Source organism: Gymnoscopelus braueri (assembly GCF_963280865.1).
Source record: "Gymnoscopelus braueri genome assembly, chromosome: 24".
Classification (NCBI taxonomy): Eukaryota; Metazoa; Chordata; class Actinopteri; order Myctophiformes; family Myctophidae; genus Gymnoscopelus; species Gymnoscopelus braueri.
The window spans coordinates 6,514,835-6,541,873 of NC_137626.1; the positions used below are offsets into that span (position 1 = coordinate 6,514,835).

Below are 27,039 nucleotides of genomic sequence, written 5' to 3' on the forward strand. Positions count from 1 at the left end.
ACATCAGTCCTATTTTATACTATGCCGCACAACACTGTTGTGCAAGAATTGTGAACATATCTAATCTACAAGCTCAAAATGCATCGCACTGTGACACGTTGTGAGCTTGTAGATCTGCTATTTTCTTTGTTTAACTGTAATGACATGCCAAAATAAAAATTGTAATCATTTAAATTGATTTAGTTGGATTAACTGTTGCACTCCTAGATGGATGTTCTGGTCTCTACAGGTCAGGAAGGTCACATAGTACTGTTACTGTATATAAACAATGGACAGTACCCGAGACCAACAGTGGGGGGCAGCAACACGCCAACTGCCGTCTAGACAGACTGTGGTGTGACTGACTGTTGACACTTTAAAATACAAAGACAACTAAAACAAGTCGTTTCTAAACAGTGTCGTCGTTAAGCAGCAGGAGGACGTTTGTTAGCAGCTCAACCACTGAAACACAGCAGAAGATGAACTCATTCACGTTGTGTTTCATCTATTTGTAAAACCTTTAAAACGTATTTCTGTTTAAGAATAAACTTTGAAATTCATGGAACATTATTCATTAATTTATGAGGCTTCTGATGGGAACTCAGAATAGTGAGTGTTTCAGCCCGGACGAGAGAGAGAGAGGCACGTCTCTGTCCCTCTCTCTCGTCCGGGTTGAAACATCCATTAGAGCGAAATAAACAGAGCAGAGAGTGAACGAACTGATACAGAGAAAGTCTGTGTTATAATAGAAGTTTGCAGTGAACAAACCTTTGTGTAACTTCTGTCTGAGTGTGTCTTTGTGTGACAGTCTGTGTAAAGAGTGACAGGCTGGCACGTTGTGAAACGAGAGGAATTTACACACGACGTTCACAGACTTTGCTTTGTTGTTGTGGTGGGCTAATGCTAATGTTAATGCTAATTCTAAGCTAGCTTCAAGTACAGCCTAGAGTTTAGATTAACCTAGTTGGACGTTTTAAAGGGACATTCTGCCGTTTTCAACCTGAAGACACACACAGAACAACCCAGGTAAAGCTTTGGACAAGCAGCTTCACTAAAAGTTCCTCTGGCAACGTGGGATGAGATTGAGAAGACAGTGACTGTTAACCTGCTGGTAAAACTTCACCCAGTGACGGTTGGAGAACTGAGGGACGTCCAGGAACTATAACTAAAGGTTCCACACTTTGATTTGAGCTTTTGGGCCACATAAGAGTGTGTGTGTGTGTGTGTGTACTAAAATAATATGGTGTAACTTGGAGTGTTGCCCTGAAAGAAGAGGGGCATTTAAGTATTGCCGTTATGAACCTGAACAGTTTTTTCCTGATTAAAGAGAACATGGACATTAGTGATATATATATATATATATATATATATATATATATATATATATATATATATATATATATATATATTTATATAAAAAAATATTTTCATTTTCAAAAATCATTAAATAATTGAGTATTTTCCCAAAGAAATAGAAAAAAATACCATTAAGAGTTAATTACATTTTCTATCAGAGAGAGGATTGCATTAAGATATTAATTATATTTTCCATATAATATTCAAGACTGCAAAAAAAAACTTTCATCCTGGGCAACTTGAAGTATAAAAGGTTATGAATTATAATTGAAGTGTCCTATGAAAAAGTAACTGACCCAGTTGACAAGTTATTAACACAAGAAGTTACTCTTTCCTTGCTGTATGTTATTGTTGAAGTTGATTATAATAGGAGTTTCTCTTCTTAATTAATCCTAAACTCCTCTGGGATTTTAATTGTTTCATTCCAGACTCTGTGAAGTCCAGACTGCAGGTGCAGATGAACTCTCCAGACCCAGCCAGACCCGTTTCAATAAAACAGGAGGAACCTGAAGACCAGCCAGACCTCAGTACGTTTCATTCACTGTCTGTCTCTCTCTTTCTTCCTCTTTTCTAGCTTCAATGTGTTTATTGCCACAAACACATACACAGTTGCTAGTTGTGCTTCAACAGTGTGGAATTAGATACAATAACAATGGAATAGGATATAACAGTAATGGTAGTTATAACAAATAAAATATTGCACTTTCAAAGAAACTTTGCCAGAACAGTAGAATATTTTCTTTATAAATTGGTCACTTATGCACATCCATAATCTGGATGATTGTTTCTGGTCATGTGGCCTTTTCCACTGCACACAGTGCCAACTATGATTGAATGCAGCAACAGTTACAGTAAATAGTCCTTTAATGCACCCAGCAAGGATGAATGTTACTGATTTTGGTGCCCACATGCTCCACCTTTAGGCCACTCACACACAAGATGTCTCAAAGTCTGATGGACAGATTGTTGTCTACAGAAACTCTGCTCTGCTCATGCATGCTCCCTGGAAGATGAACCCTATAACCTTAGTCATAACCATCTCCCAACTCCCTGGAAGATGAACCCTAACTAGCTCCACTGTTATGACAAAAAAGTTACTTTTCACACACATTGGGGCTGCTAATTGGTGGTGGTGTAGAAGGATGGGATGCATGGCAGCAGAAACATTAAAAAGAGATATGTACGTACATTTATTTCCTTGTGTAATCTTAAATTAAGCGTGATTACTTCCCTAATGTATACATACCACAATCTTTGAACCCAATATTAATATTTTGGAAGGTTGACTTAGGCTATTTTGCCTTTACATTCTGCAAATCTTTACTTTTTTAAACCACTGCTGGGTTTCCGGTGATTAAAGTAATTATTCAATGTGTTCATTTCAGACCAGTGTGTGGAGTCCAGACTGCAGGTGAAGATGAACTCTCCAGACTCAGCCAGGGACATTTCTATTAAACAGGAGGATCCTGAAGACCACCCACACCTCAGTACGTACTTTAACTATACCATAATCTTAGCAAAAAATATCATGACAATATAATCTCCGGCCTAAATTTTGGCCTAAATGTTTTACTGTACCTCTCTGCTATTTACATTTTGTTGACTAATAAAGTATTCAATCAATCAATCAATATGCATAGGCATCATTAAATATGCAATACAAAAGAGAAACTGCACCACATAGTACATTTCTCTACAGAGTGGCCGTAGACCAAAGCATCTAGAACAGTGTGTGTGTCACACAGCTCACAGCTCAAGACGCCAAGTGAATGACATCATGAAACAGAAGCACCTCCAGCCATGAAAGCCACAAATGCCTGGTTAAAGTTTGGTTTGATTGATTGAATATTTTACTAGGCAAAAAAATGTAAAGCAGCACAATTACATTTATAATACTTTGTCTAAAAGGTCCGTCCAAAAAAGTCCTTGCTTATTTCCATTGGGGTCCTTGGTATTCAATTCATATACATATATAGTAGCAACCAAACAACTCAAATATCAACATAAAAATACAGAACAAATAACACTGTAGTTGAAAACTATGAAAACAGATTTTTATGGTGTGCCTCTATAGGAGGTGAGCGGTCTAGAAATAGGTCTGTGAGTCTGATATGTCTGAGATAACACGGATATGAACCCATTTTGGGTGGGAACCCCTTTTTTTTAACTATACCTTTCAGGACGGGAACCCCTTTTGGGGTTCTTGTTGCTATGTACAGTACTAGAAGTTCTGCCCGCGTAGCGGGCAGAACGTCTAGTGCCTCCCCCTCCCCCCCCCCCCCCCCCCCAACCCCCCCAAAGAAAAAAGTGTTTGGGGGTACAAAATCATGGGATAAAAAAATAATAATAATACCCAGAGCGTCCGCCCCCCCCCCCCCCACCCTTAGGGGTCCCTGGAGACCCTTGGGTCTCCAGGCCGTGACCTACAGACACGGCGAAGGAAAACTGTAAAGCCACAGCCACACATGCAAGATGTTGCACATGAACTCTGCAGCCGCACTGAGGCGCTCCAACACAAACACACAAGCATGACAAACAAATTACGTCCGGGCAAAATTAAGCGAGGGCTTGCTTATTTTGGGGTTAAAAAATCGTGGGAGAAAAATGTCCCCCAAAAAAGTTTTTACATTTTTTTTAATAATTTTCCCCTGGGAGTCTTGGGGACCCCCACGAAACATTGCAGACCCCCGTGAAACATCGCGGACCCCATCGGCTGTTTTTTTTTTTTCATGAAGAAATGTCCCCCAAAAAAGTGTTTTAATTTTTGTAAATATTTTTTCTCCCAGGGGGTCCGCGGACCCCCTGGGAGTCTGGGACCCCCGCGAGACATCGCGGACCCCCGTGAAACATCGCGACCCCTGTGAAACATCGCGGACCCCATCGGCTGTTTTATATACAATACAATACAAAAGCCTTGACTACAGCACAACATATCTGTGTGTGTGTGTGTGTGTGTGTGTGTGTGTGTGTGTGTGGATACATGCGTGTGACTGTTCGACCCTGCCGGTTCTCTGAATTTTTATTTTTAAATAAGCTCTGTCATGATTAATTAACCACACATATGAAGTGAAACAACTGAATTATATCCAAACCATATGTTATAAGTGAATTCCTTGCCTCAAAGAAGGAGTTTGAGAGCGTTTAATAAGCGAAAATAAGAAGTGCAGTAGTGCACCCTGACTCGCAGAACCAACAATGGATGCCGTTTGTATTTTTTCAGGCTGCGAACTCGCCACCTGATTGGCCAACATTTGCTGTCAATCACAGAACGATGAGCGACGTTGCCATGTCCAGGAGTTGTAAGCGTGAAGTGGGTGTAAATTGGTTAGAGAAAGTGCGTTTAATAATATATAACATGTATAAAGAATATATTGAATATATGGAAAGGTCCATAGGCATAGGTATGTTAGTATATATTATATAGATCCAGCGTGTCTGTCCCCATCTGTGGTGTTTTTGGCATCAACCTGGTGGCTTGTTGCTGGCCTTTTGTCTTCCGGAGGAAAAATCACGGAGCGGATTGCGTATTACTGTCGCGCAACCTGGCAACGTCTTTGAGGCTCCTAAAAGGTCTCACCTTCCGGTGTGTCGGTAATGTGTGGGGAATTTTTTGTTGGACGGATTTAATTATGGTGTGAGGGGGCAAATGTGTGTTGAGCAATGAGAAGTGGACGAATAACTGCGTGAATGAATTGCGCACGTTATGACTGGTGTTGTAGTGACATGTGAGATGTTGTTGTCGTTATTTCGGCGAAACAAATGATTAAAAAACGAAGTGCCTTCAGTCGCACCACAGGAAGGGCTGACTTTCCTGAAATGTATATAGGATATAGCAACATACATTTGTTGACATTTCGGATAAAATATTTGAAGATTTTCAGAAGGTGTTTTTAGGATGGGCCTCAGGTCTAAATGGGCTTTTTATTAGCTTCTATTTGAAGTTTAACCACTTGAACCCTAGCATCCCTATCCTAGGGTTCTGCTATTAGCTGATCTACAAGCTCACAATGCATCACAAAATACTTGGTTTAGAGGGAAAAAAGAGAGGACCAAGTATAGAGTATAGAGTCGACTCTGCCACCCATTTCGGATGCTGGTAATGCATTGAATGGGACATTATCATGTTTAATCAGACTATTGATTGTTCTAAGTAGGTGAGATACTGACCTACTGACGGGGCTCAGTAGGTGTTTTGTATAAAGTGTAGTTTAGGACCGCGTCGGAGGCACGCCATCTCAAGCGAACTGGATCCACGAGAGGCACCACCGAGCGAGCTAAATCGAGCGAGTTGCCGTGCCGAAAGTTGCGAAGTTCGCTTGAGCCGACTCAGCGCCGTCCGAGTTATGTACCGATAGGCACAGAATCATGAATAATGTTTTGGGGTGAGCGTTTGCCCCAACTTTCATCAACCCACAGAATAATGACAAAAAACATAATATGAGATTACATCCTCAGGTAAGTAGGTAGCCTTGAGAACCAATTATTCTCGAGCCATGTGGCCCATAGGCCAGGAGCTTATCTCCTGTTTCTGTGGCGTGAGGCGGCTTGATGTACAAGTACAAGACGCTAGTATGTAGTAGTATTACCTCCGGACTATGGTCGATGCTTACACCCCTGCCCCGACCACTTCGGTCTGCCACATCGGGGCGAATGATTGCCTCGTCACTCAAGGGTCCTTCTGGTCGATCGACACGGTCACAACCTTTTTCTGTTCTGGCCCCACAGTGGTGGAATGAACTCCCCACTGATGTCAGGACAGCTGAGTCACTGCCCATCTTTCGCCGCAGGCTGAAAACCCACCTCTTCAGGAAACACTACCCTTCCTCTTTGCCTGGCCTATTTTTTGTTAACTAGTTGTACGAACTCTTGTTTTATTGTTTTATTGTTTTATTGGATCTTGTTTAGTCGATACACTTATTTGTTTTAGCTCGTGCTCATTTGATTTTGCTATTTTGTCTCATCTGTTTAATAAAGTAGGTAGCTGATATACTGCACTTTTACCTTTAGCACTAGGTATACTCTTGGTTGCTTGTTTTTGCAGGAAATGCACTTAAGACTTCTGGTGATTAGTAGTTTCGTTCCCTACCTATGTTGAATGCACTTATTGTAAGTCACTTTGGATAAAAGCGTCTGCTAAATGACTGTAATGTAATGTAATGTATGTCACAGGGACTTATCCCAGTCCAACCCTTGAGGCTGAGTGCCAAGCAGGGATAGCCTGGTAAACCATTATCATGTGTCTTCTGCAGACCGTCAGACGCAGGCTAAAGCAGGGAGACAATGGGTCCCATTTTTATAGTCTTTGGTATGACCCGGCCGGGGGATTGAACTTGGACCCCCCAATCTCAGGGCGGACACTCCAACCAATTTCAATATGTTATATTAAGCACTTGTCAAGTCTATGATTCATTAGCATATGCTAGATTCTAGAGGGCAGTGCTACTCTGTTGAATCTGGACAAAGGGGATGGCCGAATGGTGCGTTATTACTTATGTTAAATAATACATTAAATGTTTCCAAAAACATTTGAGGTGAGAAATAGCCAATGCAGTAACATGAACTTGATTTGCGTTGTTGCAGTGTACAATGCAACAAGTTTAGATCACATACTTTAAAACACATATGTACGCTTTGTGTAGCTTTGTTGTAATACTGAGCTGGAAAACTCAGCTGTGATTGGCTCAGAGCCACCCAGCCCCTGTTTCACTCACAATTAGATTAAAATATAAATGCACAATAAATATGGTGATGATCGGTACAGTGGTTTGTGAAATTAATCCCAGAAACAGACCCTGATGAAGACCTTTTAGGTCGATACACGTTGGTCATATTGTTGCCTTGCTCAAAATGTCATATTTTATTTTCTTTAAAAGTCTGCTGTCCAAACCATTTGGGAGTTAAGCAGTACTTCTTTGAAAACGTTTTTTGTTCATAGCCCCCCAACACAGATTCTTATTTAGTAACTGTCTGGTCTGTCTTAGTAGGCAATAGCTTTGTACATGGAACTTGGAAGTAGGGATGTTCAATATTTACTTTTTAACTGATAACCGATATACCGATATTTCCAACTCCTCATTTCCGATACCTATATCAACCGATACCGATATATGCTTTTCACCAAAAGTCATCTAATTGTCAGGTAACAACATCACATATCTAATAAAATAAAATAGCTATACTATCAATATAATATCTAATAAATCTAATATAATAGAGTGATGTTGTTAGATTTTCAATAAAGTGAGTCCCGGGACTGGTTGCCATTTTAATTAGATTAGATGTAGGCTTATTTGAACGAGCGTCAGCTGGACCCCCAGACACACACACACCTGCCCTCTGCAGTGCTCTAATTTGAAAGTGACTGGTCTCATTTCTCTGCAAAAGCCCTTGAATATGATTAAGGATTACTGTGATTATGGTAAGCTCACATTTCATTTTTATGCTAATGTCGGGAGGCCGATATTATCGGAAACCCCTACTTGGAAGATACAAAAATGTATTTACATTTTATGAATGCAGTGTTGACTATCATGTTATTATTCTGCTCCTAGACATCCTGCACATGGTTGTGTGTAAAGAGGAGGTTTCTCCTAAACAGGAGAGGAGCCCCAGTCTGCTCCAGGAGGAACCAGAGCCTCCACAGATTAAAAAGGAACAGGAGGAGCTACTTCAAAGACCAGAGGAGCCTGTTGGGTCAGTGTTGACATTACTAGCAGTGAAAAGTGAAGATGATGAAAACACCTCTTCACACTGCTCTGAAGTTGAAGTTGAGCTTTACACTGAAGTCATTGAAGACGGTGATGATTGGAGGGAGACAAGTCGGGGTGTCCACTCTGGAGAAAAACCTTTCCAGTGTAAACATTGTGACAAGAGTTTCTTTAGCCCAGGTGCACTGAAGATACACCAGCGTATCCACACCGGAGAAAAACCTTTCCACTGTCAACACTGTAACAAGAGTTTTAATCAGTCGGGTAACCTGAAGACACACCAGAGTATCCACACCGGAGAAAAACCTTTCCGGTGTGAACATTGTAACATGAGTTTTAATCAGCTGGGTAGCCTGAAGAGACACCAGCATATCCACACCGGAGAAAAACCTTTCCACTGTGAACATTGTAATAAGTGTTTCAGTGAGTCAGGTTCCCTGAAGACACACCAGCGTATCCACACAGGAGAGAAACCTTTCCATTGTAAACATTGTGACAAGAGTTTCTTTAGCCCATCTGCACTGAAGATACACCAGCGTATCCACACCGGAGAAAAACCTTTCCACTGTCAACACTGTAACATGAGTTTTAATCAGTCGGGTCACCTGAAGACACACCAGCGTATCCACATGTTACGACTGGGGTCGTATTGGAGGTTATTATTATGAGTTGGTCCTAGTGTGTGTGTGTGTGTGTGTGTGTGTGTGTGTGTGTGTGTGTGTGTGTGTGTGTGTGTGTGTGTGTGTGTGTGTGTGTGTGTGTGTGTGTCAGAGGTGAGATGGTGGACATGAAAGGAGTATATGCAAATTCAGGTGTGCCATTCCCGGAAGGCGATTGGTGGGGCGCTCATCCAAGCCGGCCAGTGATTGGTGGGGAGCTCACAGGAGTGCTGCCTTCCAAGTGGCTAATAGGGTGGAGGCTCCATATATAAGAGAAGCACAGATCTGAGTGCAGCACGCAGGGGCAGGAGCCTGTCTTCCTCCGCTTCCAACTGGCCACCACACCTTATGTTCTGTTACTTATGATTTCTATGATTTGACCTATGTTATCCTCAGTTGATATAAGTTGATCCTGAAGTGATGTTTCTTTTGCTTATTGTTTATTGTTAGGAAGGTAAGATATTGTATTATTGGTTATTTTGATAGGTAAGAGTTTTCTTTTCAGTTAGTTCTTTTGGTTACTTTAGTTCCTCAGTGAGTTACACCCTTATGACCCAAGTTTATGTTAATTGTTTGGTTGTTACTTTATATCTTTATCAATAAACCATTGTTATATTTTGCACTTCAACCTTTTGTTTGTGTGGCTACTTGGGAGTTGGGGAAGGCGGGAACATATTCATGTTGTGTCTCAGGCACCCCTAGACTGGGCCATAACATGAATTGGGGGCTCGTCTAAAAGCTTTTCTCGCAGGTAAATTGGTAAGTTGTTTTTTTTTCTCTCTGGTTGGCAGTTTAATAACATTTTGTAAGTATGGAGTTTGATTTGGAGGAATTTATAGCAAACCCTTCTTGGGGAAAGATTGAGAAATGTAAAAAGAAAGAATTGTTAGTGGTGGCTGCTAACTATGAAATGACTGTGTCTCTCGTTACCCCTAAAGCTGAGTTCCGACATGAAGTGTGTTCAAAGCTGGTGGAGAAAGGCGTGCTACCTGCGACTGGACCTGGTGAGAAGGAGGAGGAGACCTTGCAGGTGGGGGTTGCTGAGGCGGAGGCTACGGAAACACCCGCCACTAATGTGGGGTCGGCTCCTCGCTCACTGGGCCTACAGGCAAGTATGACAACGGGTGATCTCCAGCTGACACTCCAGATAAAGGAGGCAGAGTGCCGAACTAAAGAGCTGGAGATCACAGCCCTACACCTAAGGCTCAGAGCCCTTGAGCTTGAAAACCCGACAGCTGCGTACAGCATAAGGTCGGGTAACCAAAACACAGTCGGGGTCAGTAAGCCAGGGGGGTTTGACATTGGCCGAAACATAGCATTAGTACCACCATTTCGAGAGTCTGAAGTGGATTCATACTTTGGCGCTTTTGAACGAATTGCTGAGGCCTTAAAATGGCCCAAGGAGTCTTGGTCAATATTGGTACAGTGTAAATTAATAGGAAAAGCCCAAGAAGCGTGCGCTATGCTATCCATTGAACAGAGTCTCGAATATGAGACACTTAAACAGAGTGTATTGCGGGCTTATGAGCTTGTGCCTGAAGCATATAGGCAAAAATTTCGCAATAAAGACAAAACTGCCAACCAGAGTTATGTGGAGTTTGCACGCGAGAAAAGCACATTATTTGATAAGTGGTGCCAGGCTTCTAAAATCAAGACTATGGCTGAGATGCGGGAATTAATTTTGCTGGAAGAATTTAAGAAATGCCTGCCTGAACGAATTGTGATGTATATTAATGAGCAAAAGGTATTATCATTAACAAAAGGTGCAATACTGGCTGATGAGTTTATTTTAACTCATAAAAGTGTGTTCTCTGCCCCAACATCTCATGGTTTTACTGCGACACCAGAAAGAAGGTCTCCCAATGTGGCGCGTAAAACCATGATACCAGCAACGGGTGGGAACCGCGAGTGTTATTATTGCCGAGAGCCAGGCCATTTGATTGCACAGTGTCCAGCTACGAGAAGAAGGGGGCAGTCTAATAACAACTCTCCCGCAGGCATTGGCTTGATTAAGTCTGTTTCATTGCATCATAGCCAATCTGAGAGAGAGTCTGAGTCTGATATAGAGGTGGACCCTCGTTTTAAGCCTTTTGTATTTGACGGTTTTGTTTCGGTGACTGGTAAGGAGAAAGATAAAGTGCCAATAAAAATCTTGCGAGATACAGGTGCTTATCATTCGTTTATGTTGGATACTGTCCTGCCACTCTCAAATGAAACTTCGTGTAAAGCAGATTTGCTCGTGTGGGGTATTAAAATGAGCGTGCTTAGAGCACCGTTACATTTGGTACATTTTGGTTCGCCCCTGGTGTCAGGACAGTTTAAGGTAGCTGTGCGTCCTAAATTGCCAATCGGTGGTATCGCGTTTATTCTCGGTAATGACATAGCGGGAGGACAAGTTTTTCCTCCACCCGAAGTCGTTGAAATTCCTGTTTTGAGTTGCGATTCCCCTGCGTCAACCATGCCAAATGTGTTCCCTGTGTGCGCAATTACGCGCGCACAGGTTCGTAAAATGGGTCAAGTTGTTGATTTGTCTGAGTCATTTATGGCTACAGTTGATGAAAAGGAGTCAAACCAGTCAGTTGATCCCACTACTAACAGTGAGGAAAGTGTGTCAAAGATTGTAAATGTGTCTGAGGTATTCCCAGTTGAATCTGAGTTAAGTCTAAAAGTGACCAGAGAGATGTTAATATCGGCTCAAAAAGATGATCCGTCATTAACTATGGGTTTGTCCTCTGCCATAGCCAGTGAGGAAAGCCAAAATCCTGTGTTTTTTTTTTAGAACGGAGTGTTGATGAGAAATTGGAGCCCTGACGACAGCGAGGTGGCCGCTGTTCATCAGGTAGTAGTGCCAACCAAATATCGAACACAGGTACTTAGCATCGCCCATGATTCCAGCTTAGCTGGACATCTTGGGGTTAAAAAAACATATCACAGAGTGCTGCGTAATTTTTATTGGCCGGGGTTAAAAGCCGATGTAGCCAAGTATTGCCGATCATGTCACACTTGCCAAATTGTAGGGAAGCCCAACCAACCTGTTCCACCGGCTCCTCTGCAGGAGAACATAACGCTATTAAGCAGCATGCGTATTGGGTTAATCCCACAAAAAGAGCCCTGATGCAGGAGGAGGTGCGCTATTTGGTGGAACATGGATTGGCTGTTCCAAGTACCAGCGCATGGAGCTCTCCCTGTCTGTTAGTGCCAAAACCTGATAACACTGCCCGTTTTTGTACAGACTACAGAAAGGTTAATTCGGTTACTAAGCCTGACTCGTTTCCACTCCCTAGAATGGAGGATTGTATCGATAGAGTTGGGTCTGCTAAATTTGTGACTAAATTGGATTTATTAAAAGGGTACTGGCAAGTTCCATTAACACCACGGGCGTCAGAAATATCCGCATTTGTGACACCTGATAATTTTCTCAAATACACAGTTATGCCGTTTGGGTTGCGTAATGCGCCTGCTACATTCCAGCGCCTCATGCGTAATGTCCTGGTTGGCGTGGAGAGTTGTGAGGCATATCTAGATGATGTAGTGGCGTATTCAAATACATGGTCGGACCATCTAAATACTTTGTCCCTCATTTTCAGTCGTCTCAGGGAGGCCTCCCTCACCCTAAACCTCGCCAAGTGCGAATTTGGTAAAGGTACGGTAACTTATTTGGGTAAACAGGTGGGGCAGGGGCAGGTTCGCCCGGTGGCGGAGAAAGTGAGGGCAGTGGTTGAGTTCCCTGTTCCAGATTCGAAGAAAGCTTTACGCCGATTTATTGGTATGTGCGGATATTATCGTGGTTTTTGCAGAAACTTTTCTTCTGTAGTGGCTCCTCTCACAGCAATGGTTAGTCCTGTAAAACCATATGTGTGGTCTCCAGCTTGTCAGTCTGCATTTGAATCTGCCAAAGCATTGCTATGTAGTACACCGGTACTTGCTGCACCTGATTTTGCTAAGCCTTTCAAATTAGAGGTAGATGCAAGTGCAAGTTTTTCCAAAAAAATTAACAAACAGGTTAATTATAGTACAGTAGAAAAGGAGGCTCTTGCTCTGTTATTCGCCCTGCAGAATTTTGAAGGGTATATTGGTTCTACCCCACAAACGGTCAAAGTTTTTACAGACCACAACCCCTTAGTGTTTTTAGCCCAGATGCGCAATTCTAACCAGAGGCTAATGCGCTGGTCCATTGCTTTGCAGGATTTCAATCTGGAGATTTGCCATAAAAAGGGTATTGAGAATGTAATGGCAGATGCCTTATCAAGAGTGTTTTGAGTGGGTAACCTTTACAAGGGTTAGGCACTATGGGGGGGTGCTTGATTCTTGGGAAGGGGGGTGTTACGACTGGGGTCGTATTGGAGGTTATTATTATGAGTTGGTCCTAGTGTGTGCGTGTGTGTGTGTGTGTGTGTCAGAGGTGAGATGGTGGACATGAAAGGAGTATATGCAAATTCAGGTGTGCCATTCCCGGAAGGCGATTGGTGGGGCGCTCATCCAAGCCGGCCAGTGATTGGTGGGGAGCTCACAGGAGTGCTGCCTTCCAAGTGGCTAATAGGGTGGAGGCTCCATATATAAGAGAAGCACAGATCTGAGTGCAGCACGCAGGGGCAGGAGCCCGTCTTCCTCCGCTTCCAACTGGCCACCACACCTTATGTTCTGTTACTTATGATTTCTATGATTTGACCTATGTTATCCTCAGTTGATATAAGTTGATCCTGAAGTGATTTTTCTTTTGCTTATTGTTTATTGTTAGGAAGGTAAGATATTGTATTATTGGTTCTTTTGATAGGTAAGAGTTTTCTTTTCAGTTAGTTCTTTTGGTTACTTTAGTTCCTCAGTGAGTTACACCCTTATGACCCAAGTTTGTTAATTGTTTGTTATTACTTTATATCTTTATCAATAAACCATTGTTATATTTTGCACTTCAACCTTTTGTTTGTGTGGCTACTTGGGAGTTGGGGAAGGCGGGAACATATTCATGTTGTGTCTCAGGCACCCCTAGACTGGGGCATAACACCACACTAGAGAAAAACCTTTCCAGTGTGAACATTGTGACAAGAGTTTCATTTGTGCATCTGCAGTAAAGACACACCAGTGCACGGAGAAAAACCTTTCCACTGTGAACAATGTAACATGAGTTTTAATCAGTCGGGTCACCTGAAGACACACCAGCATATCCACACTAGAGAAAAACCTTTCCAGTGTGAACATTGTAACAAGTGTTTCAGTGAGTCAGGTAACCTGAAGACACACCAGCGTATCCACACTGGAGAAAAACCTTTCCAATGTGAACATTGCGACAAGAGTTTCATTTCGTCATCTGAACTGGAGAGACATCAGGAACAGGAGGAGCTACTACAAAGACCAGAGGAGCGAGCCTGTGGGGTCAATGTTGACATTACTAGCAGTGAAAAGTGAAGATGATGAAGACATCTCTTCACAATACTATGAAGTTGAGCTTGAATCTGACACTGAAGTCACTGAAGACAGTGATGATTGGGGGAGACCTTTCCACCTTTCCATTGTAAACATTGTGACAAGAGTTTAAGTCAGTCAGGTGAACTGAAGAAACACCAGTGTATCCACACTGGAGACAAACCTTTCCACTGTGAACATTGTGACAAGAGTTTCAGTAAGTAATCTGACCTGAAGATATACCAGCGTGTCCACACTGGAGAAAAAGCTTTCCACTGTACACTCTGTAACAAGAATTGTAATTGTGCAAGTAACATTAAGATACACCAGCGTATCCACGCTGGAGAAAAAACCTTTCCACTGTAAACAATGCAACAAGAGATTCAGTCAGGCACGTTCCCTGAAAACACACCAGCGTGTTCACACTGGAGAAAAACATTTCCAGTGTAAACATTGTAACAAGAGTTTCTGTGAGTCAGGTTCCCTGAAGAGACACCAGCGTGTCCACACTGGTGAAAAAAGTAAAACATAAGTGTTTCATTTATTCAGGTGACCTAATTGTTTGGGTAACCTGAAGAAGCACCAGCATGTCCACACTGGAGAAAACTCTTGCCACAATGTTAAATGTATTTTGGTGTTATTAATTTATACCATAATAGAAAGAGAAGGTCACACCATTGAAAGTAACATGAAAACCTCCCGATGTGGCACCACCTGTCCAGTGGTGGAAAAGTACTCAAATTCTTTACTTAAGTAAAAGTACCAATACTGCAATATAAAAATACTCTGTTACAAGTAAAAGTCCAGAATTAAAAATGTACTTGAGTAAAAGTACAAAAGTATTGGCATCAAAATGAACTTAAAGTACCAAAAGTAAAAGTACTAAATATTTGAATATATATATAATAGCAGATCTACAAGCTCAGATCTACAAGCTCAGATCTACAACGCGTCGCGATGCGACGCGTTGTGAGCTTGTAGATCTGCTATTTTCAAATAGCCTAGGCATAAAATAGGGCTAAAGTGGTTAATGTATGTTTCATTATATCATAGTTTATATCTGAAAAGTAACTAGTAACTAGTTTTCAAATAATTGTAGTGGAGTAAAAGTACAATATTTGCCTCTGAGATGTAGTGGAGTAGAAGTAAAAGTATTGGAAATTGGAAATACTCAAGTAAAGTACAAATACCTCAAAATTGTACTTAAGTACAGTACTTAAGTAAATGTACTTAGTTACTTTCCACCACTGCACCTGTCCATTGAACTCCATTGAACGGTCCCTTAAGCTATATAAATGACCATCTAAACCATATCAATTGTATAAAGGTAGAATCGTAGGTTTTATATTATGATTTAATTTAATTTTGATGTATTATATTACATGCACAATGAATGGGGCACTATTTCAATTATTAAATAATCAGTTAACTAAGGACACAATACTTTGCATGTATTTTGTATTACTTATGATGTTTATACACTTATTGTAATGGTCAGGGCAGGAATTTCACGGTGCCCACGACGGCCATGGCCCTCTCTTTGGCCGTGTGCCCCTCGAAAAATGACATGGCCACAGTGGCCCCAGCTGGCCCGCTTTTCCTCTGCGTGTATTGTATTGTAAATGTATTTTGTATTACTTATGATGTTTATACACTTAATGTAAAGGCTATATGATCATTATTAAGTTGTATCACATTATTAGATTGTGATAGCACATTAAAGGTGACATTATTTTTTGAACAAATATTTAAAATATCGCGATACGGTATGACGTCACGTCGATACGTATCGTCACGTTTCAATATCGAGATATATCGCAGGATTCACTTTTAAAAAAGGGTGAATTCTTACCCTCCTTCAAAACCACCATAAAAGAGCACCTGTCTGCAATTTGTCACTGGTCCTAGTAAAGTCTAAGCTTAACATCAGAAACTACCCCCCCCCCCCCCCCCCATTTTACTGTACACATTTTATTGATACTAGTGTTGATGTCTTGTATATTATTGTATGTCTTTAAATGCCTCTATGAATTGAATACACATGACCACAATGGAAACAAGCCTTTAGGCTAATATAGGGCTTTTAGTGTTATCCTTTTAGCACCATTGTATCCACAAGTTTCCTAGTCCGTTGTGGGCATCACTTCCTGTCGATTTGATCCAATGAAATCCATTGATATCCAATGAAATCGACAGGAAGTGATGCCCACAACACCCTAGGAAACTTGTGGATAATCGTACCACTGTACTATTTGCAAACTGTTAATAAAGTATTCAATCAATGATTAGGTACACCATTTTAGGTCAGCCTTTTTATTTTATTTTATTTATGTGTTTATTTGACAGGGACAATACAAAAAACAATAAAAGTTATAAAACATGAAACCGTTGCATTGTATATGGGGTTTATAGCCAAGGCCAATTTGCGACCCCAGTCCCTGGTTAGACCTTTCTAATATACAAAATATATATACAAATATCTACCTAGTAAAAAATTGACCCAAATGGGACCCCGACCCATTGAATTACAATCAAACTATCTTACAGAACTGTTTCCTGTTTCCTAGAACATTCTGGTACAATAACCAAACTCAGAACTATTTGGAACTAGGGCCGGGACTTTATTACGTTAATTTCAATCAATTAATTACAGAATTAATTGATCGGGGGGGGGGGGGGGGGGGTGCACGATGCGGTGCGGGTCACATGCGCGCGATTTTTATTAATAATTAATTAAACGACTATAAAACATCAGTAACAACACACTCTACCAACCTCCAGTGGTTGAAAATAGCAGATCTACAAGCTCACAATGCCTTGCGCTTGTAGATCTGCTATGTTCACACACCTCATGAAGCATTGAATCCATGGATTCTTTTTAGTTTTTGTCGCATTCCTAAGCTAATAATTTGATTCCCGTCTCCTACCGGCTAATGTATGCGGTAGGAGACTCAAAGTAGACTCTTTGTGTCTCCTACCGGAAATACACCCGGTCATCAAATTATTGTCTTAGGAATGCCACAAAAACTCAAATAAATCCATGAATTCAAGGCTTCATGGGGTGTGCAATTGATAGAAAATAAGTAATTTTATGGGTGAACTCCTCCTTTAAGTACAGTTCTTGAATACTGTTCCATGTACTTAAAGACGTATGCCAAAATCCATTCAAAAAAATAGCTTTTGACTGTTCTCAGGTCAAATATTGATATGCGATTAAAATGCAATTAATTGCGATTAATTAATTACAAAGCCTCTAATTAATTAGATTATTTTTTTTAATCGCGTCCCAGCCCTATTTGGAACATACATTGTTTTGTAATTACTTGTGATAGTCTTTGTAGCGGCAAACTAACAACAACTAATTGCCAGTGAGGGATGGTGTGAAGCTTTTCCAGACGCGTGGTGTTGAAAGTAAATCAGGTCTTCTCTTGAGTGCATTTTAAGATGTTTATTTGGATTGCAGGATGATATTTAGCAAAACAAAAGCTGGGTGTTTAACTGTAACTAAACAACTCAAAATAACTCAAAACAAACTGAAAACAAACGAAAACACGCACGGTTGAAAAACTGTATGGCTTCCCTTTGGTGATTCCCAATCCCTAATGCTGTGCACCTGTGACATCCCCAAATAGTAGGCTGTACCCTGAAATTGGATGAGTCCCCGCCTATGCCCAGGTCAATTCAGTATAGTATCATAGCACCATCACAATATCACAGCACCTTCATATACAAATATTAAAATACATCAAATTGGCTGCAACACTCTTACTGTGTCACAGTCTGAATATACCATACAGTCTGAATTTATCATAGAAATATTTATATAGTTACACAGTTTGAAAATGATATGGTTAACATGTTTAATACATGGTATGTTGTTATGTCCTGTAACATGGTATGAATGTTGTATCCTGCATTTCTATGAGACGTGATCAGACCTGTGCAGCATCAACGTGCAGTGATGGAAGCTGTTGTAGGGCTGACTCTGTAGATTAATTTTCTGATTAATTAATTGAGAAGCTATTATGTTTTTTCCCTTTGATTAATGACATCAGCCCTATCTTATACTATGCTGCACAACAGTGTTGTGCAAGACTTGTGGAAAATATCTGATCTACAAGCTCAAAATGCATCGCACCGTGATGCGTTGTGAGCTTGTGGATCTGCTATTTTCAATATTTTTAACCTGTAATGACATGCCCAAAATAAAAATTGTAAAAAAAAATGTTTTAATATCAATAAATTGATTTAGTTGGATTAACTGTTGCACTCCTAGATGGATGTTCTGGTCTCTACAGGTCAGGAAGGTCACATAGTACTGTTACTGTACATAAACAATGGACAGTACCCGAGACCAACAGTGGGGGGCAGCAACACGCCAACTGGCGTCTAGACAGACTCTGGTGTGTTGACTGACTGTTGACACTTTAAAATACAAAGACAACTAAAACAAGTCGTTTCTAAACAGTGTCGTCGTTAAGCAGCAGGAGGACGTTTGTTAGCAGCTCAACCACTGAAACACAGCAGAAAATGAACTCATTCAAGTTGTGTTTCATCCATTTGTAAAGCTTTTAAAACGTATTTTTGTTTAAGAATAAACTTTGAAATTCATGGTACATTATTAATTCATTGGACATTTATGAGATTTCTGCGGGAATAGTTATCCCTGAAACATGACTGGCATACCCATGACAGCCATGGAACCACTATTGTTCCTGGTTTGCAATTATTTTTACATTTACAACTGTCACATGTACATAAACGTTCATATTTCAAATATAAAGTGCTTTACCCCATGGCCACGGATGTAATAAGTTGAGGCGCACTAGTCTAAGTACCCATATCTCCCGTATTGTTCAATACAAAGCATTTTAATCCGATCAGCGGCCATTTTCTATTTTACTTTTTGTAATGTATCAGAGTGCAGTACACCTCCCAACCAATAGGGTCGCGTAGTTAAAAGCATTAGAGAAAATTCCAAGAAAATGGCCGGCGATCGGATTAAAAAGCTTTTCATTTAACAATACGGAATATACAGTACTTAGACCTTTTACGGCTCAACTTGTTACATTCGTGGCATGGGGGTCAGCACTTAATATTTTAAATCTGAACGTTTATGTAGATGTAGCAGTTGTAAATGTAAAACAATCTTAAACCAGGAACAAGTGGTTCCGTGACGCTTGTGACAGACGAGCGTCATGTGAACCATGGCTACGGGAATAGTGTGTGTTTCAACCCGGACAGCCCTCTCTCTAGTCCGGGTTGAAACACACACCAAATAAACCGAGCAGAGAGTGAACGAACTGATACAGAGAAAGTCTGTGTTATAATATAAGTTTGCAGTGAACAAACCTTTGTGTAACTTCTGTCTGAGTGTGTCTTTGTGCGACAGTCTGTGTAAAGAGTGACAGGCTGGCACGTTGTGAAACGAGAGGAATTTACACACGACGTTCAAAGACTTTGCTTTGTTGTTGTGGTGGGCTAATTCTAATGCTAGCTTCAAGTACAGCCTAGAGTTTAAATTAACCTAGTTGGACGTTTTAAAGTGACATTCTGCCGTTTTCAACCTGAAGACACAAACAGAACAACCCAGGTAAAGCTTTGGACAAGCAGCTTCTCTAAAAGTTCTTCTGGCGACGTGGGATGAGATTGAGAAGACAGTGACTGTTAACCTGTGTGTGTGTGTGTGTGTGTGTGTGTGTGTGTGTGTGTGTGTGTGTGTGTGTGTGTGTGTTTATACTAATATACTAATATGGTGTAACTTGAGAGTGTTGCCCTGAAAGAAGAGGGGCAGTTAAGTATTACCGTTATGAACCTGAACAGTGTTTTCCTGATAAAAGAAAACGTGGACATTAGTGAACATTTATATATGTATATGTATATATATATATATACATATACATGTATACATGGAGTGGGTGCTGCACTGCCCTTCACTGCATATTTGCATGCACATAATGATATTGTTGTTGTGGTTAAGTTGAAATAATAGTTGCACAACTTGTAACAATAGTGCTGTTTCAATTAATTTGTTGCAGTAATCAATTCATTATAATATACGTATAATGAATGACAGAATAGATTATATATATATATATATATATATATATATATATATAATATATATATATATATATATGTATAGATATATATATATATGTGTATATATGAATTAAAATATATTTTCATTTGCACAAATAATTGAGTATTTTTCCAAATAAATAGAAAAAAATTACCATTAAGAGATAATTACATTTTCTATCAGAGAGAGGATTGCATTAAGATGTTAATTATATTTTCCATATAATATTCAAGACTGCAAAAAAAAACTTTCATCCTGGAAGATGAACCCTAACCGAGTGTCACCATAACCTCTCTCAAAACCATCTCATAGTCCCCTGGAAGATGAACCCTAACTAGCTCCACTGTTATGACAAAATAGTAACTTTTCACACACGGTTGGGGCTGTTAATTGGTGGTGGTGTGAGTGTAGAAGGATGGGATGCACGGCAGCAGAAACATTAAAAAGAGATACTTTCACCTTATTTACTTTAGACCATTGTTTGCATTGCAGGAGTCCATCTTTTGATACATTTATTTCCTTGTCTAATCTTAAATTAAGCGTGATTTCTTCCCTAATGTATAAATCCCACAATCTTTGAACCCAATATTCATATTTTGGAAAGTTGACTTCGGCTAATTTGCCTTTACATTCTACAAATCATTATTTTTGACACCACTGCTGGGTCTCTAGTAATTAAAGTCATGATTCAATGTGTTAATTTCAGACCAGTTTGTGGAGTCCAGACTGCAGGTGAAGATGAACTCTCCAGACTCAGCCAGGGACATTTCTATTAAACAGGAGGAACCTGAAGACCACCCACACCTCAGTACGTATTTTAACTATATTTATTTTTAACTAATATAATTTATAAGATATAAGATATTATAAGTCCCCAGGACTTTTTGTGTTATCCTTTTGGCCTAAATGTTTTACTCTACTCTGTGCTATTTACATGTTTTGACTAATAAAGTATTCAATCAATCACTCAATCAATCAATATGCATAGGCATCATTAATATGCAAGGAAATACAAAAGAGAAACTGCACCACATTGTACATTTCTCTACAGAGTGGCCGTAGACCAAAGCATCTAGAACAGTGTGTGTGTCACACAGCTCACAGCTCAAGACGCCAAGTGAATGACATCATGAAACAGAAGCACCTCCAGCCATGAAAGCCACAAATGCCTGGTTAAAGTTTGGTAGCAGTTGAAAACTATGAAAACTGATTATTATGGTTTGCCTTATGGTGAGAGGTCTAGAAATGGGTCTGTGAGTCTGATCTGTGTGAGATAACAGATATTAAACAGGCTTTTTATTAGCTTCTTGATTTGAAGTTTAACCACTTGAACCCTAGCATCTATATGCTAGGGTTCTGCTAATAGCTGATCTACAAGCTCACAATGCATCACAAAAAAATTGGTTTAGAGGGAAAAAAGAGAGGACCAAGTATAGAGTATAGAGTCGACTCTGCCACCCATTTCGGATGCTGTCGATGCATTGAATGGGATATTATCACGTTTAATCAGACTATTGATTGGTCTAAGTAGGTGAGATACTGACCTACCCACAAGGCTCAGTAGGTGTTTTGTATAAAGTATAGTTTAGGACCACAACGGAGGTGCGCCGTCTCAAGCGAACTGGAGCCACGAGAGACACCACCGAGCGAGCTTCATAGCCCCCCAACACAGATTCTTATTTAGTAACTGTTTGGTCTGTCTTAGTAGGCAATAGCTTTTTACATGGAACTTGGATGTAGGGATGTTCGATATTGACTTTATTACCAATAACCGATATACCGATATTGTCCAACCGATACCGATATATGCTGGCCTTTTCACCAAAAGTCATCTAATTGTCAGGTAACATCATATATCTAATACAATAAAATAGCTGTAATATCAATATAATATCTAATAAATCTAATATAATAGAGTGATGTTGTTAGATTTTCAATAAAGTGAGTCCCGGGACTCACTGGTTGCCATTTTAATGAGTCCCACTAATCTTAGATTAGATGTTGGCCTATTTGAAGGTGCAGAAGCATATCTGATGCCTATAACATTAACGAGTGTCAACGAGCGTCAGCTGGACCCAGACACTCATCTGCCCTCTGCAGTTTTCTAATTTGAAAGTAACTGAAGTCTGTCTAATTTCTCTGCAAAAGCCCTTGAATATGATGGAATATGATTAAGGATTACTGTGATTATGGTTAGCTCACATTTCATATCACACACCATACAGTAAGAACTCATGTAACTTATTTTTAAAATAATTTAAAAAACATCCCTACTTGTAAGATACTAAATGTATTTAAATTTTATGAATGCAGTGTTGACTATCATGTTATTATTCTGCTCCTAGACATCCTGCACATGGTTGTGTGTAAAGAGGAGGTTTCTCCTGAACAGGAGAGGAGCCCCAGTCTGCTCCAGGAGGAACCAGAGCCTCCACAGATTAAAAAGGAGCAGGAGGAGCTACTTCAAAGACCAGAGGAGCCTGTTGGGTCAATGTTGACATTACTAGCAGTGAAAAGTGAAGTTGATGAAAACACCTCTTCACACTGTTCTGAAGTTGAAGTTGAGCTTGAATCTGACACTGAAGTCACTGAAGACAGTGATGATTGGGGGGAGACAAGTCAGGGTGTCCACTCTGGAGAAAAACCTTTCCAGTGTAAACTGTGTAACAAGAGTTTCATTAGTTCATCTAAACTGAAGACACACCAGCGTGTCCACACCGGAGAAAAACCTTTCCAGTGTAAACACTGTAACATGAGTTTTAATCAGTCGGGTAGCCTGAAGAGACACCAGAGTATCCACACAGGAGAAAAACCTTTCCAGTGTAAACTGTGTAACAAGAGTTTTAGCTGTTCATATCATCTCAAGATACACCAGTATGTCCACACTGGAGAAAAACCTTTCCACTGTGAAGATTGCGACAAGAGTTTCATTTGGTCATCTGAACTGGAGAGACATCAGGAACAGGAGGAGCTACTACAAAGACTAGAGGAGCCTGTGGGGTCAATGTTGACATTACTAGCAGTGAAAGGTGAAGATGATGAAGACATCTCTTCACAATGTCTTCACAAGAGACACCAGAGTATTCACACCGGAGAAAAACCTTTCCAGTGTAAACTGTGTAACAAAAGTTTCATTAGTTCATCTAAACTGAAGACACACCAGCGTATCCACTCTGGAGAAAAACCTTTCCAGTGTAAACTGTGTAACAAGCGTTTCAGTACGTCATCTGACCTGAAGACACACCAGCGTATCCACACCGGAGAAAAACCTTTCCACTGTAAACAATGCAACAAGAGTTTTAATCAGTCGAGTCACCTGAAGATACACCGGCGTATCCACACCGGAGAAAAACCTTTCCAGTGTAAACTGTGTAACAAGAGTTTCAGCCGTTCATATTGTCTCAAGATACACCAGTATGTCCACATTGGAGAAAAACCTTTCCACTGTCAACATTGAGACAAGAGATTCATTTGGTCATCTGAACTGAAGAGACATCAGGAACAGGAGGAACTACTACAAAGACCAGAGGAATCTGTGGGGTCAATGTTGACAGTACTAGCAGTGAAAAGTGAAGATGATGAACACATCTCTTCACAATACTCTGAAGTTGAGCTTGAATCTGACACTGAAGTCACTGAAGACAGTGATGATTGGGGGGAGACCTTTCCACCTTTCCATTGTAAACATTGTGACAAGAGTTTAAGTCAGTCGGGTGAACTGAAGAAACACCAGCATGTCCACACTGGAGAAAACTCTTCTCACAATATTAACAGTGTGAGAAGAGTTTCAGTCAGATAAGTGCTCTGAAAAGACATCAGTGCATTCACACCAAGGGAAAAAATATCCACTATAAATAACTTGACTGGGAGGATCAAATTAAACAGCTGTATGTTGAGTTAAATATAAAAACATATATGTAATTGTTTTACCTTGAGGTATTTTAAATGTATTTTGGTGTTATTCATTTATGCCATAATAGAAGAGAGAAGGTGACTTCACACCATTGAAAAGTAACAAAAAAACTAAAACTAAAACAAAAACCTCCCAATGTCGCGCCACCTGTCCATTGAACTCCATTGAACGGTCCCTTAAGCTATATAAATGACTATGTAAACCATATCAATTGTATAAAGGTTGAACAGTTTTTCTAGAATCTTAGTTTTTATATTATGATTTAATGTCATTTTGATGTATTAGATTACATGCACAATGAATGGGGCACTATTTAAATTATTAAATAATCAGTTAACTAAGGACACAATACTTTGCATGTATTTTATATTACTTATGATGATTATACACTTAATGTAATGGTTATGATCAGGGCAGGAATTTAACGGCGCCCACGATGGCCATGGCCCTCTCTTTGGCCATGTGCCCCTCGAAAAATGACTTGGCCACAGTGTTCCCAGCTGCGCCGCTTTTCCTCTGCGTGTATTTTATTGTATTGTACATGTATTTTGTATTACTTATGATGTTTATACACTTAAAGTAATGGCTATGATCATTATTAAGTTGTATCACATTATTAGATTGTGATAGCAAATTAAAGGTGACATTATTCTTTGAACAAATATTTAAAATATCGCGATACGGTATGACGTCACTTCGATACGTATCGTCATGTTTCAATATCGAGATATATCGCAGGATTCACTTTAAAAAAGGGTGAATTCCTACCCTCCTTCAAAACCACCATAAAAGAGCACCTGTCTGCGATTTGTCACTGGTCCTAGTAAAGTCTAAGCTTAACATCAGAAATTACCCCCCCCCCCCCCCCCCATTTTACAGTACACACTTTATTGATACTAGTGTTGATGTCTTGTATATAATTGTATGTCTTTAAATGCCTCGATGAATTGAATACACAGGACCACAATGGTTATCCTTTTAGCACCATTGTATCCACAAGTTTCCTAGGGCGTTGTGGGCATCACTTCCTGTCGATTTGATCCAATGAAATCCAATGATATCCAATGAAATCGACAGGAAGTGATGCCCACAACACTCAAGGAAACTTGTGGATAATCATACCACTGTACTATTTGCAAACTGTTAATAAAGTATTCAATCAATGATTTAGGTACACCATTTTAGGTCGGCCTTTTTATTTTATTTTATTTGTTTATTTGACAGGGACAATACAAAAAACAATACAAGTTATAAAACATGAAACCGTTGCATTGTATATGGGGTTTATAGCCAAGGCTAATTTGCGACCTCAGCCCCTGGTTAGACCTTTCTAATATACTAAATATATACAAATATCTACCTAGTAAAACATTTACCCAAATGGGACCCTGACCCATTGAATACAATCAATCTATCTTACAGAACTATTTCCTGTTCCCCAGAACATTCTGGTACAATAACCAAACTCAGAACTATTTGGAACATACATTGCTTTGAAATAACTTGTGATAATCTTACTTTGTCACAGTCTGAGTATACCATACAGTCTGAATTTATCATAGAAATATTGATATAGTTACATAGTTTGAAAATGATATGGTTAACGTGTTTCATACATGGTACAGTGATGTGTTCTACCGTGGTACGGTGTATACGCTGTATACAGTGCAGATTTTTTGGGGGAAAGCGTATACAGTCTAATAACCATTTCATCCATTGAAAACGCGATAGCGTATCGCGCATGTCGTGCAGGGAATAATTATTGTATACCCTCCGAAAAAAACTAGATCACACCACTGACATGGTATGTTGTTGTGTCATGTAACATGGTATGTTGGTATATGTTGTATCCTGCATTTCTATGAGACGTGATCAGACCTGTGCAGCATCAATGTGCAGTGATGGAAGCTGTTGTAGGGCTGACTCTGTAGATTAATTTTCTGATTAATTAATTGAGAAGCTATTATGTTTTTTCTCTTTGATAAATGACATCAGCCCTATCTTATACTATGCTGCACACTAGTGTTGTGCAAGACTTGTGGAAAATATCTGATCTACAAGCTCAAAACGCATCGCACCGTGACGCGTTGTGAGCTTGTAGATCTGCTATTTTCAATATATTTTACCTGTAATGACATGCCCAAAATAAAAATTGTAATCATTTAAATTGATTTAGTTGGATTAACTGTTGCACTCCTAGATGGATGTTCTGGTCTCTACAGGTCAGGTAGTACTGTTACTGTATATATAAACAATGGACAGTACCCGAGACCAACAGTGGGGGACAGCAACACAGACAGACTGGTGTGTTGACTGACTGTTGACACTTTAAAATACAAAGACAACTAAAACAAGTCGTTTCTAAACAGTGTCGTCGTTAAGCAGCAGGAGGACGTTTGTCAGCAGCTCAACCACTGAAACACAGCAGAAGATGAACTCATTCACGTTGTGTTTCATCTATTTGTAAAACCTTTAAAACGTATTTCTGTTTAAGAATAAACGTTGAAATTCATGGAACATTATTAATTCATTTATGAGGCTTCTGCGGGAACTCTGCGCGATTAGATATTCCTGAAACATGACTGTCATACCATGAACCACTATTATTCCTGGTTTGCAATTGTTTTTACATTTACAACTGCCACATCTACATAAACGTTCAAATTGCAAATATAAAGTGCTTTACCCTATGACCACGGATATTACAAGTTGAGGCGCCCCGATTTAAGTACCCGTATCTTCCGTATTTTTTAATAAAAAGCATTTTAATCCAATCAGCGGCCATTTTCGATTTTATTTTTGTCATGTATCAGAGTGCAGTACACCTCCCAACCGATTGGGTCGCATATTTTAAAGCATCGTAGAAAATTCCAAGAAAATGGCTGGCGATCGGATTAAAAAGCTTTTTATTGAACAATACGGAATATACAGGTACTTAGACCT

At 40.0% G+C, this 27,039-nt stretch overlaps 1 protein-coding gene across 1 annotated transcript; it reads left to right on the top strand.

Moving 5' to 3' along the window:
* The first annotated feature begins 20,905 nt into the window (after nt 1–20,905).
* LOC308080625 (uncharacterized protein) lies at nt 20,906–23,882 on the top strand. Its single transcript, XM_080422520.1, has 2 exons — nt 20,906–20,991; nt 22,529–23,882. Exons 1-2 carry the CDS (start codon nt 20,922–20,924, stop codon nt 23,638–23,640), a joined length of 1,182 nt encoding a protein of 393 aa, XP_080278646.1. The 5' UTR covers nt 20,906–20,921; the 3' UTR covers nt 23,641–23,882.
* The last annotated feature ends 3,157 nt before the right edge of the window (nt 23,883–27,039 follow it).